General features: G+C 48.8%; 4 protein-coding genes across 4 annotated transcripts; 2 read left to right on the top strand and 2 right to left on the bottom strand.

Annotated features, from left to right (window-relative positions):
* Positions 1–314: 314 nt before the first annotated feature.
* P174DRAFT_454374 (uncharacterized protein) lies at positions 315–2,515 on the bottom strand. Its single transcript, XM_024829233.1, has 3 exons — positions 2,218–2,515; positions 2,046–2,153; positions 315–1,979 (listed from the first exon to the last, which is right to left on the bottom strand). The coding sequence occupies exons 1-3, from the start codon at positions 2,413–2,415 to the stop codon at positions 786–788; spliced, it is 1,500 nt and encodes a 499-aa protein (XP_024678902.1). The 5' UTR covers positions 2,416–2,515; the 3' UTR covers positions 315–785.
* Positions 2,516–4,400: 1,885 nt separating this feature from the next.
* On the bottom strand, positions 4,401–5,183 carry P174DRAFT_445233 (uncharacterized protein). The gene has a single exon (XM_024828280.1). It carries the CDS (start codon positions 4,826–4,828, stop codon positions 4,568–4,570), a length of 261 nt encoding a protein of 86 aa, XP_024678901.1. The 5' UTR covers positions 4,829–5,183; the 3' UTR covers positions 4,401–4,567.
* A 314-nt stretch (positions 5,184–5,497) lies between these two features.
* Positions 5,498–7,117, top strand: P174DRAFT_377079 (cyclophilin-like protein; the record flags this gene model as incomplete). The annotated part of the gene is made up of 4 exons (XM_024822730.1): positions 5,498–5,577; positions 5,699–6,399; positions 6,455–6,651; positions 6,707–7,117. 4 exons carry the CDS (start codon positions 5,498–5,500, stop codon positions 7,115–7,117), a joined length of 1,389 nt encoding a protein of 462 aa, XP_024678900.1.
* Positions 7,118–7,663: 546 nt separating this feature from the next.
* P174DRAFT_413113 (UDP-N-acetylglucosamine diphosphorylase) lies at positions 7,664–9,837 on the top strand. The gene is made up of 3 exons (XM_024824335.1): positions 7,664–8,513; positions 8,579–9,313; positions 9,388–9,837. The coding sequence occupies exons 1-3, from the start codon at positions 7,791–7,793 to the stop codon at positions 9,457–9,459; spliced, it is 1,530 nt and encodes a 509-aa protein (XP_024678899.1). The 5' UTR covers positions 7,664–7,790; the 3' UTR covers positions 9,460–9,837.
* The last annotated feature ends 3,545 nt before the right edge of the window (positions 9,838–13,382 follow it).

The raw sequence follows: 13,382 nt of genomic DNA, 5'->3' as shown, positions 1-13,382 counted from the left end.
TACTGGCTACGCCGTAGACTACTAATATTTGCAAGGAAGACATCTGTCTCATGTTTCGTAGCTACTAGTTGGTCATCGAATGAACGCACTTGTGGAATTATGCACATCAATACAACCCTCTAGTGATCATACCCTCATACATATTCTCTGACTTCGGCTAGTTATATGCAAAGTCCTGATCACCCAGACCAACATACATAGGCTAGCGTGATGGATATGAGAGGTCTTATCCGTCAATACAACAATATATATTTTGATGCTCAAATGCAGGCAATCATTGTCATTCCTAGTGGAGATCCCGCAGTCTAACCATAGGCATACTTTGTGCTAATCAGTCCGATTATAGATGGAATATGACAAATTATAACAGATAAAAGGACATCTCAAGAGAGAGCACAACAAACTCCCCCACATTGTAATAGAAAGAAAGAAAGAAAGGAATCTGCCACCCAGGCCGCTAGTTCCCTAACAAACAAAAAACGCATGAAATGAAGATAGATAGGTAAACATGAAAATCGCTCACCCTGGACCAATACTCTACAACCTCCAATATTAGTGTGATATCTCGATCTGTCCAAGTGCAGAAAAACACAGTCAGGCGCGCAGCAAGGTTTGACAGAGACTAGGATCATTGTCAAGTGGACAAGAAGTAAAAGACATGAGAAACACAAAAATAAACACACGAGAATGAGAAGATCGCAGAACCCTTCAGAGGCGAGAAGCAGAAACTAGCCTTTTCCGGGTAAGACTTCCATGTTGGTCTGTATATTAGAGATGTGCCAACTTCAGAAGCCACCCGGGTTACTCAGAGCTGAGACGGATGTTCGCTGTAGCTCGGCCGATGCTCGATATTCGGGTAAGACCTCGGTTGCGAGGAGGTCAAATGGTATGGCGCTATGAGTATCCGCCTGCCTAGGGCGTGTGTATGGAAGACCGTTCATCAGGGTGGCTGTGGATCCAGTATCGCCCGTCTCAGACCGGTTCTTGCTCTTTTCACTGCTGCTATATCCGTAGATATCGGAGCCACAGCCCATCATAGACATGAAACGTCCGCTGTCCCGGGAAAATGATCTTGTTGATCGGCCTTCTTCGCTTGCTCGAAAGTCATCGGTTGAATCCAGCGTCTCGAACGTATTGAGTGCTGTACCAGCAGAGGGGCCAAGGTGTGAGGGCGTTCCGACCGATGTTATTGGCAGATAATCGAACATCATGTCCGGTGCACTTGACTGACTCGCCTTCCTTGTCTGGTTCAGGGAGTTACCACCAAAGTTCCCGTTCGAGCCATGCTGCATGCTCGGAAGGCCACTACCCGAGATGGAGGCTCTTGTGGCTAGATGATGTCCATATCTATATTCCGGGGATAACAGCAATCCTGACATGGCTTCAGGAGTCGCGCTTGGAGAAGACATACCCATCTGGAGCTGGCTGCGGCCGGACGCTTTTGGTAATGTCCGATCAGCGCCTTGTCCATCTGACGGCGTGCATGTCATTGGAACGTCAGTTGACTGAGTTCCTGGGCCTGAGAACAAGAAGGGATACGATGACGAAGTAAAGGTATTCTCTGTATCTTGGGTAGGAAATGCTGCTCCGCTCTGGGCGTTGTTGACCTGGACGTTAGAATTCCATGCCTTGGTGTTCCATGCAAGGCCACAATAGTCAGGCACGATACCTTGGTGCGAACTGGAGAACATGTATGATGACGGAGGATTGTATGCAGTCGGCTCGTTCTCGTAGTTGGCCGTGTGATCAAGACTGAAAGTCTGTCGACTAGGTGGATGCTGAGGGCTGAAGGTACCTAGATCGTAACCAGAAGGTCGCGAGAAGGAGCCAAGCCGCACACCGAGGGAGTTCGTTGATACTAGTGCAGACCTTTGGGCCATATGTGCATACACCCCTAGCCTTGGGGAGGAAGAAACCGTAGCATTTGATGCATGATACGGCCACCCGGAATCTTTCGTCTGGAGCATTGATGAATTGACCTTGCAAATATCAGCTCGCCAATCTGAATGAGAACATATCCCTCCGGTAGGCTAGTGTCATCTTACCCTTAAGAACTGGCAATTCTTATTGCCAGAGGCCCGGCAGTTCGAACATCCTTGTCCATCACCAATATCCCCGCTGCATTTGATCTTCCTTTTGCGACATCGATTGCACTGCGAGTATCAGGACATGTTTTCCTCTTTCTGTCAAAGGCTACCAAAACTATACGCTACTTACTGCGACTTGGATACGGCGCCTGGTAGAGTTCCGACTTCTGCCGTCAATCTCTAGAGCAGGACTCACGGAACTCGTGCCTCTCTCCACCATCTCCTGCTGGCCGTCGGGTCCAGTTGAGAGTGATATTGAATGGGCCTCATGTCCGGATTGCTGACTGAGACCAACCTCGTCTCCGGACGGGTAATAAGGATGGGCCATGACTTCACCGATTCGTGTTGGATTGTTCCAGAGTCGGAGACTCGCACATCCAGGTCACGGCAGGTCCAAGGGGGTTGAAACGGCTTCTCTCAAAGGTTAGCTGGGAACTTGGGGGAGGTCTTTGAATTAGGGATGATTGTGTCCAGCATGTTCCGTCTGCCTCAGGTAGAAACTGGGAAAGGAACCGGGGAAAGGTGAGAAGGGGATGTCCTTCAATGGGAATCAAGGTCTGATTTTAAGTCAATGTGTGGGCCATAATTTCTATGAATGTCTGGGGTTGCCTTCTTTTTTCTTTTTCTTTTTTCCAAACAAAAAATTATCTTGGGCTGTTATTCCCACACCTTCTGACTGGACCGTTCGAAGGAGAATTATAGATCAGTCATGAGCTTACCTCAAGTGTTCTCAGTGACTAGTGGTGGCCAGGAGGATGGTCAATTTGATACCTGAATCTTCAGTCTTTTGTTGTACCAGGAGGGCATATGCAATGTCCCGTGTTGCATTTAGTTCCAATGTCAAGTAGATTGGACTCCCCCGAAGCACGCAGATAGAAGGCCCGACAGCCAGAATCAAAGGCGTTTTAGAGGTTCTGTTTCACAGAGTAACGTTGCACGAGACGAACATGACCTGATGGTAACCACAGAAGGGCCTAGGACTCTGGGCTGGAGGACTTGGAGCTCTCTGCGCAAGATCCCCAATCAATTGCCACCAAAAGGACAAGAAGCTCCACCTTAATCTTCACCTCCAGGAGGTTTGTCTCAGGAAGACGATATACTTCCTCTCCCCAAGAGCACATAAAGCGATATGCCAAATCAAGATGAGAACTTAGGTTGTTGCGGAGCGGACAGCCGCGGATTACGATGGCATAACCTCCAAAGAGCAGTATCTATCTAGTCTCCCGAGCTTGAAGAAAGAATAAAGAAGCATGTTTGCCCGTTGAGATAGAGTTGCTGGTTGGAAATCCTATTGGCCAGGCTTTGCGAGTATTTAGCATCAAACAAACATATTCTGGGAGGTCAAAACTCTGCCAGTACTTTTGACATCAGTCTCTAATCTGAGTCAAGTGTCGAGAATGGCTGCAGTCGCGAGCATTCATTTGAAAGCATATGAATGTCTTTGCGCGGATGTGGAAACGGTTGCCTTACAGACTCGCGCTACACGCAAACGCATAGTCTTAAGGAGCTCAGTTTGATGTCTCGGATAGCTCGATTCCTAGACATCCAGCATGGTCCGGACCAATGCTTAGGCTTGAATCGACGTGATCGAGCCGCACAAGGCTAATAGGAGCTCAAGACCATGACTGAATGAATCAGGGAAAGAGAGACTTGGGATCAAAGGCAGACTTGGCATGATTCCCAAGTCAGTGGCGCTGTATGATTACCTAGCAGTGGCTGGGCAGTCCCCTTATGTCTGCAAGTCCTTCTCGAACACTGGACAGGTCGAAATCAAGAAGCGGAGTCAAAGGAAACAAGAAAGAGGGGACAGGGTTCTTAGACCACCAGAGAATCCAAGAACACAATAACAAATCACAGAATGATTATGCAAACTCGGCTTTTGGTCAAACAAGAAAATAGCAGGGGCGTGGGGCCAAGGGACGATTTAGTATGCACGAAGTTCAGGGGTTCATGGAAGACAGTATCTTCTCAGACTGGCACAGCCTGCTAATGCCTGGCTGGCAACCCACACGAACAAGTTTTTGCACTGCAATCCATTCCTTAACTGGAACAGTCTCATTCTGATCATGTCAGTATAGCAAAGTCCCAATAGACTACTTCTCAAAGCAGGAAAATAGTCTTGATTGCCATTTTGGGATTCAGCCTCCAACAACAGAATGTTTGTCCTGTCTTGCTTCTATTTAGTGTTTTGTTTCCTTCAATCCGATTGACCGAACAGAACCATGCTCAAGTAGGTTTCGAGCCTGAGCTTGCGGATGCTGCACCAGCAGTTCATTCGCCAATGCGACGTGGTCGGGTAAAGAGACTTCATTTCCGGACGTTAGAATTAGAATCAGAGGGAGGGAATGTAAAAAGCTTGTGCATTGTCTCCTGTAGAAAATCAGGTCAAAATTGACCGCTGTTGGGATTGGGACCAGCCACAAGATGACAGAAGTTAGTGAAACTTCTCAATAGCTCCTTGTTTCGCTCTCAAAAACTAGTCACAGCCTGTCCCAAAGTGGGAGTAGGTCCACCAACATCCACGTGCTTTTTTGAAAACGAACACCCTGCCATTGCTGTTTTTCCTTTTTTCCAGGGAGCGACTCATTGACGCTGTAGGCTCTAGTACTGCAGAACATCCGGTTGTCGTTCCTTCTTTTCAACGCCTCTGCTGTGAAACTCGCACCGCAAAGAAGCAGAACAGAGTGGTACATTAGCATTGTCTCTAGATTTTGTAACCTGACGAATAATGACAATTCCATCGTAGGATTAGGTTGTCATTTCTAAGTAGATTTCCTGTCAATGAAGAATTCCAGTTGGAGCCAAACGACTGCGTCTCCAAGCCATCTGGATCGACAGTACTGAATGAGTTGCAGCAGCAAACAGTGACTGACTCTGGCCCGCAAGTTAATCTGAATCCCCGAGGGTCCCCCGGATGATATGCCGCCGATTCAAATAGGAAATGGGTTACACGAGAAGGCACCGGATGAGGCCTCCATCGACGTCTCATCGATCGTGAAGAACTAGGATTGCTGCAATGGTCGCCAAAGGCGACAAGGTCCCATCCCCGGGTGATAGACTAATGCGTGGTGTGTGGTAGATGGACAGTAGCTTGAGGATCGACGCAGGTATGTAGTGTGGATTGACTTTCTTTCGGAGGCGGGTCGGCCGCGAAAGTTGCACCTCACCTTAGTTTCACGCGCGCCCTGCAAATCACCTCCAACTCGTCACTCATTCTACCTACCTGTATCCATTTTCAGTCCCCCTCGCACACCGACTTTGATCCTTGGGTCTTTAACTTATTTATCTGCGCTAGCTATCAGCCATACCCTTGTCACTTCTAGTTCTTCACCGTTTCCTGTTCTAGCTACCTGCCGAGCGAGCGCATCGTCGATCTTTGCGACATCGACTGCAGCCGCTAGTAGAGCATCATGAGCGTACTTTTGGAGACATCTCTTGGCGATATTGTCATTGACCTTCTGGTTGATGAGTCGCCTAAGGCATGTGAAAAGTAGGTCGTCCCAACACTCCCATTCTTTGTTTGTGGTGATTTCTTTGATCTGTGCCTGTTACTTGTTACAATGTCGAGTGGCTGAACTAGAAACTAAGCAATCCATTTTCTGCCGATATAGCTTCCTGAAGCTATGCAAAGTCAAATATTACAATTTCTCGCCAGTTCATAGCGTTCAGAAAAACTTCACCTTCCAGACTGGTGATCCTCTCGGTCCCGATTCCCCGGAAAGCGATGGCGGGTCGTCGATATGGGGCTTGTTGGAAGGCCCCGTCAAGAGAACATTTCCCTTAAAGCTGTCGCCGAAGCTGAAGCACACCGAGCGCGGAACCGTCAGTATGGCAACAGTACCTTCCTCGCATGATCCCGACGAGCGCCTCGCTGCCAGTCAATTCATCGTCACGCTTGGGGATAACCTGGACTATCTGGATGGGAAAGCAGCGATCTTTGGGAAAGTTGTGGAGGGCTTCGATGTGCTTGAAAAGATCAACGGAGCCTTTATTGACGACCGAGGTCGCCCGCTAAAAGACATCCGTATCCGCCATACAGTCATCCTCGATGACCCTTACGATGATCCTCCTGGCTTAGTGGTGCCAGCTGAAAGTCCTTTGCCTTCAAAAGCACAGCTAGCGACTGTAAGGATTGCTGACGATGAGGATCTGGATGAAAACATGGATGAGGAGGCGATGGAAAAGCTACGGCGAGAGCGCGAGGCCAGAGCGCAAGCATTGACGTTGGAAATGGTTGGTGATCTTCCATTCGCAGAGGTCAAGCCTCCAGAGAACGTGCTCTTCGTTTGCAAGCTGAATCCTGTTACGCAAGGTATTTATCTTTTCCCCATTTTGGTAGAATGGGTCGCCGCTAACTGCGAGTTCAGATGAGGATCTTCAACTGATCTTCAGTCGGTTCGGGCCGATTCTGTCTTGCGAAGTCATCAGAGATAAACGAACCGGTGACAGTCTACAGTATGCTTTTATCGAGTTCGAAAATCAGAAGGATTGCGAACAGGCTTACTTCAAGATGCAAGGAGTTCTGATCGACGATCATCGGATACATGTTGATTTTTCGCAGAGTGTGAGTCTGGTTACGAGCACTTCTCTTTGAACACTCTCTAATAAGGACATTACAGGTATCAAAGCTGTCAGAAAGCTGGCGAAATGCCACCATATCTAAACGCAGCCAGAGAGGCGGCTTCGGTGGCGTAGCTGAGCTTGAGAAGAAGCGGCAGTATCGGGCGACTGACAACGTCCGTGAGCGGAATGACTATGGCATGGTTTTCGATAAAGGTGAAGGTAGAAGGCGGCCGGCTTCTCGAGAGCAACGTTACAGTCGGAGTCCCAAGAGAAGCTCCTATCCGGACAGAAAAGACAGTCGCAGCCCCAGACGGGATTCGCATCGGAACCGGTACCGCAGTAGATCTGACAGTCGAAGTCCTCGGCGGGAAGACTCCTATCGCGATAGAAATCGTGAAAGGTCCTACAATGACGAGGGGCGTGATCGTCGCGATGATGACCGATATCGAGAAAGGCGCCGTCGCTAGTCTCTCTATCGGGAAGAGATGAACTATTGGAAGCGATATACGAGTCGCCCTACGTCAACGGCGACACGGTATCTTAAAATTTAATCATGCTGCTTGATTGTCTGGAGTTTTGTTCATAACGCGGAATGTAATTTTAGCCTTCATATCAGATCAATTTACCCGACCTATATTAACTCGTTCATCGACATGGAATTGTACCTTGACCCCTAAAGGGCCTCTTCCTCTCAGGAAACATAGATACGTCGTGTGGCACTAGAACTAGTACCTTCTTTTCTCCTGCCTATTATTATTTATCCATTGGCCACTAGTAGGTGAAACTGGGTCTGCCGATGGTTTGCCCCACCGTGAAGGACCCAGAGGTCCAAAGAGCCATTCAGGGAGCTCGAATCGAGACAACCAGAGCTGATATTTATATCATTCGTAGAACTGGGTTAGCCATGCCAGCTAAAAATAATACTACCAGGAGATCAATGGTTTCGTCTTCCTGGCGGTCAGCGGATGGTGAAATACCGAGGGGTAGATAGAAGTTAAAGGCCGAACATCCCAAGCTTCAGCTCAAGTTTCAACTACACCCCGCACTCTTCGAAACAAAACCTCCCCTCTCTTTCTCTCCTTATTTCTCCTTCTCAACGTCCCTCTTCGTTGATACCCTCTTTAAGACTTAATCATCAATATGGCTGCAGCTATCAAAGAGACAGTCTCCAACTTCATGGAGAGATTCCATGGTCATCCAGAGAACCTTCCCCGTGAACCATCTGCTGAAGAGTTCCAGCAGCTTAGACAAAAGTACACCGATGCAGGCCAGGGACATGTCTTCGCATTCGTTGACGAATTACAAACCGTCGAGAGGTCCCAGCTCTTCCACCAGTTATCAAACTTCGACCCTATCCGAATTAACGAACTCGCCGACAAGGCTCTGAACCCTCCCAAAGCACAAGATGGGCCCGCTTCGCTTGAACCCCTGCCGGATGTCGCCACTGCTTCGATTCTCGACTCAGATCCCAAGGATATCGAACAATGGTATGAGGAGGGGCTCAAACTTGTGGCGGGTAACAAGGTTGCGGTCGTCCTGATGGCAGGTGGACAGGGAACCCGTCTGGGAAGCTCCGCGCCGAAGGGCTGCTTCGACATCGGGCTTCCTAGTCACAAGTCGCTTTTCCAGATCCAGGCGGAGAGGATCGCTAAGCTCCAGCTACTTGCTCAGAAGATTTCAGGCAAGGAGGCTGTCATCCCTTGGTATGTCATGACCAGTGGACCTACCCGCAAGCCAACGGAGGAGTTCTTCGAACAACATAAATACTTTGGATTGAACAAGAGCGATGTCATCATCTTTGAGCAAGGCGTCTTGCCATGCATCTCCAACGAGGGTAAGGTCTTGATGGAGAGCAAGTTCAAGGTACGTTTCGCAGTCGCATACTAAAGCTATGCTGCGCTTGTCGGGCTCTGACATGGAGAAAATAGGTCGCTGTTGCTCCTGATGGAAACGGTGGTATCTACCAGGCCATTCTTACATCTGGTGTGCGAGAGGATATGCGCAAGCGGGGAATTGAGCATATTCACACTTACTGTGTCGACAACTGCCTTGTGAAGGTGGCGGATCCTGTGTTCATTGGTTTTGCCGCATCGAAACAGGTTGATGTCGCTACAAAGGTAGTCCGGAAGCGCAATGCCACAGAGTCGGTCGGTCTGATTCTGCAGAAGAACGGCAAGCCTGATGTGGTCGAGTACTCTGAGATCGACAAGGAGACGGCGGAGGCCAAGGATCCCAAACAGCCTGACGTGCTCAAGTTCCGTGCCGCTAACATTGTCAACCACTACTACTCCTTCAAATTCTTCGAATCCATCGAAACTTGGGCACATAAACTCCCTCACCATGTCGCCAGAAAGAAGATTCCTTGCATCAAGGAGGATACTGGCGAGTTCTTCAAGCCGGAGAAGCCCAACGGTATCAAGCTGGAGCAGTTTGTCTTCGATGTCTTCCCCATGACTCCCTTGGAAAAGTTCGCTTGCATCGAGGTTCGTCGTGAGGATGAGTTCTCACCATTGAAGAACGCGAGAGGCACTGGGGAGGATGACCCCGATACCAGCAAGTGGGATATTATGAGCCAGGGACAGCGCTGGATTGAGAAGGCGGGCGGCATTGTGATTACTGAGGGTGATGCCGTTGGTGTTGAAGTATCTCCATTGATCAGCTATGTAAGTTACTCCCTCCCCCTTCATTTCCAGTCATTTTGAAGAATCCTGTCGCTGATCAGGGCAAATTTCTATAGGGCGGAGAGGGCCTTGAATTCCTGAAAGGGCGCGAGATCAAAGCACCAGCCTTCATTGAAAAAGAAGAATAAAAGAGCCATGTTGTTTTTCTTATCATTTCCTATCAGATTATTGACAGGTATATCTTCGTCCTTTGCATCAGTATGTCGTACACAACCGAAGCCGTTTACTCATATGTGGGTCTCACTATCCGGTATGCTGGATTGCTGACCGCAGCCGGTGAGCTTCCTAACTAGAGATTTTTTCTTCTCAGTTTCCATCGGCCGGTATCAATGGTTGCATTATGAGAATGTTCCTAGTTTATTTTGCATCGCGATGAATCTCCCAGGAATGGAGAACATCCGCTACAGCAGCTGCTCGTCAGTAGCAGCAGTTGTGTAATCTCAGAATCCTTAGCCGATAAATACAGGCAGTTACGTTACTCTGACAAAGGTATCTGAGAGTTATCCATCTCATTATTAACAAAAGACAAACCAAAAAATATACTAGTACTTTCTATATAAAAGCGCAGAGAAGCTAGCTTTAGGAACGTGTGCCTCAGGCCGTGCGAAATCTGGGGAGTTTGCAACCTTACGCAATGCGGAAAAGCCCGGGAGCTAAAGTTTTTCATGTTTTGCCCTGAGAAGAAAAGCCCTGCGAAAAGCGCATGGTCGCTGTCTTGCTTGGCTAAATCGCTTGTTTCAATTCAGTAACTATCTTCTTTTACCTCTCTTTGTGCATTACCAGAAATATAAGGTTCTTTCGATCTTTCTTTCGTTCCTCTTGTGGTTTGGAGGGATTGGAGTGCTGTGAGGGTTCAGTTTGAGCTGCATTGTAAGTTTAACCTTTTTTTGTGTGTGTCTCTCTTTGGGTGTTGGTCGCTTTTTCTTTGTCAGCCCACTTTTTTCGAGTTGAGAGAATAGTGGGCTGTTGGAAGCGCTGCGCATCCTCCAAGGTTCTCAAGCTGACAGCCAAAATAGACCTTTTGAGAAGGAGATTGAAGATCGTTGGTTTCAGAAGAGTGAGTCTATTATATAAATTGTCTTCGTGACCCGGCCTTTGTTTGGCGTGCATGGACTGGCTCGTCGCTGCTATGTTCCCTTCGGAGATAGTGTCGCATTGTCGTTGACTTGCCAATCTCATACTGGGAGAGATTGGACAACGATGTGTCGGGCCCGACAGCATACACTGCGACTTTGTTATTACAATAAAGTTTGAGATCGTCTCCGAAGCTTCGAACTGCTATGCATCATACATCATACATCGGCCACAATCAATGCGCAACAGACGCCTTCTGCAGCGGGGTTTCTGCAATGGCATCAGCGGGACTGACGGGAGAATTCTTATATAGCTTAAACTACCGGAAAGATGTTGCTGTCTCGTCGTGCCTGCTACAAGTGTGGCAACATTGGTCACTATGCTGGTTAGTGCAAAGCCGGAGAGAAGAGTTTTGGACTAGGAGGATTGTCGCTAACTGACGTAGAGGTCTGCTCCTCGTCCGAGCGTCTCTGCTACAACTGTAAGTGCTTTGGTTTAAGGAGGAGTTTTTCGAAATACCTTGCTAATATGTCAATCCCCTGTCAATTAGGCAAGCAACCTGGTATGTTCCTTGCGTGCTACCTACCCCCGAACCATATGTCTGACCCCAAACGATAGGACATGAGTCCAGCAGCTGCCCGCGTCCTCGTACTACCGAGAGTAAGACTGTCCAATCTCAGGCTCTAGAAAGCGCAAGGATGTTGACTCGTCGATAATAGCCAAGCAGTGCTACAACTGCCAGGGACTAGGCCACGTTCAGGCCGATTGTCCTACTTTGCGTCTCAACGGTGGAGCTAACGGCCGCTGCTACAACTGCAACCAGCCCGGCCATCTTGCTGTACGTCGCTGTCGACCATACTCTCTCTACCTTCTACCTATTGGATCCGGCTGACTTGGATGGTGCTCCAGCGCAACTGCCCCGCTCCTGCCTCTGGTGCCGGTCGTGGTGTCGGTGCTCCCCGCGGGGATTTAACGGTGGATTCCGCGGTGGATACGGTGGTTACCCTCGTGCCGCTACTTGCTACAAGTGCGGTGGTCCCAACCACTTCGCTCGTGACTGCCAAGCTCACGCTATGAAGTGCTATGCTTGCGGCAAGCTTGTAAGTGCTCTCACGTGCAGATGCCTTTGACTAAGACATTTGGCTGACACTCCGAAGGGTCACATCTCCCGTGACTGCACCGCCCCCAACGGTGGCCCCCTGAGCTCTGCTGGCAAGGTCTGCTACAAGTGCTCTCAGGCCGGCCACATCTCTCGTGATTGCCCTAACAACGAGGCTGCTAACCAGCAGCCTGCTGAGTCGGCTACTGCTCCTACTGCCGCTGCCCCGCTCCTGACGCTACCACTGCTGCCGCTGAGGTCAGCGCCGAAGCTGCTCCTGTTCCAGCCCCTGCTCCCACCGCCGCTGTCGCTTAAACGACCACCTTTATCTCGTCTACGAATCCCGCTTTAAGGGAAGCCCGTTTTTACTCCTCCTTTTTGTATTAGGGTTTGCGGAACTCGGTCTTGATATCTTTTCTTTTTTTCCCTCTCACGATTCTTCCATTGCATATATTATGCCCCCGGTTTCAGGTTTCTCAGCACCGGCCTTTTTTATCACTACTATGTATACGACGAACAAAAGTTTCACGATGTCCCTAGGTTCCTGACGACTTGGATCCTACGCATGGCTCAAGGTTCTCATGATTGGCGTCTATTGTTCTCCCCGGGTATCTTTCTCATTTGAATCATATGGTGCGGCAAGGAAAGAAGGAGACGAAGCGAGGCGAAAGGTTAATTGAGCTCAGGAGAGACATTGGTGGACCGGAGTGAGCGTGTTGATATGTATAAGAAAGGTTGACAAGATGGTACGGACGATTTTTGATGTGCTGAAGATTGTGAAAGACAAGGTCCCTGGCGCGGTGTGGCGACCTCATCTGCTCGTACTTACTGCCTTCTCTTATGCTTATCCAGACCCGAAAGAAGAAAAAATTCAGAATCAATTAAACAGATGAAACTTCAACTTTATGAAAGTCCTGCTCTTCCTGCCTATGCTACGCCTTTATCGACCGCCTTTTACTCCCTGTTGGCCTTTGAAGACTCTTCCACTCCCACTGCAGCCTCAAGTCTTGAGGACGATTTGCTCCGTGCCCTGCTCGTCTCTTCTTTCATCATTATTGCTACTTGAGACTTGGCTGCTCTGTGCTGAGCTTGTCCTGGTCTTGTAGCCCCGTTTCCTGTTACGGTCAAATCCCGTGACGACCGGTCTACATTGCGTCTTCTGCTTTCTCCCAGTCCTGTGCCAGATCTCCTCCACTTCGGACTCTAGCTAATCCTACTATATATCGTTGCTGTTATCCTCCTATCATTATCTTCTTCTAAGTAGCCGTTACGAGCACTTGATAAATCATCATGCCTGAATCGGAATCAGGGGACGAGTTCAACGACGATGTAGAGTCACCTTCCCTTTTCCTGCCTTGCTTGCTGAAACACCAGGTTGCGACCAACGTGCGAAGTCACAACAGACGGCTAACTCTTAATCACTCCAGGCCTTCATTGTCGATATCGACAGCATTCAGGCTCATGGTACACCTCGTCCCACCGGTGCACATTCCCATTTGAGCTAACTGAGCTTAAAGGTATCGGCGCTGCAGATATCACTAAGCTCAAGGCAAATGGATTCTATACTGTTGCTGTAATGCAACCACTCTGTTTTTTCTATGCTGTTGTGTTGTCCTCACAAGAACTTACTCTCTTCATAGTCGGTTCACGGTGCCACCCGGAAGACGCTTCTTAAGATAAAGGGTTTTAGCGAGGTCAAGGTCGAGAAGATTAAGGAGGCTATACAAAAATGCTTGGTAAGGACTAGCATAACACTTCTGCCCTGAGAATCACAGTGAGAAGCTCGGCTGACATTGCTTAGCCAGCTGCATCGGGATTCATAACTGCTATGGAGTTAAGTCATCAACGCAAGCGAGTCGTCAAGATCTCGACGGGAAG

The sequence above is a fragment of the Aspergillus novofumigatus genome, assembly GCF_002847465.1.
Source record: "Aspergillus novofumigatus IBT 16806 chromosome Unknown P174scaffold_8, whole genome shotgun sequence".
NCBI lineage: Eukaryota > Fungi > Ascomycota > Eurotiomycetes > Eurotiales > Aspergillaceae > Aspergillus > Aspergillus novofumigatus.
This window is presented reverse-complemented; position numbering and strand designations above follow the sequence as displayed.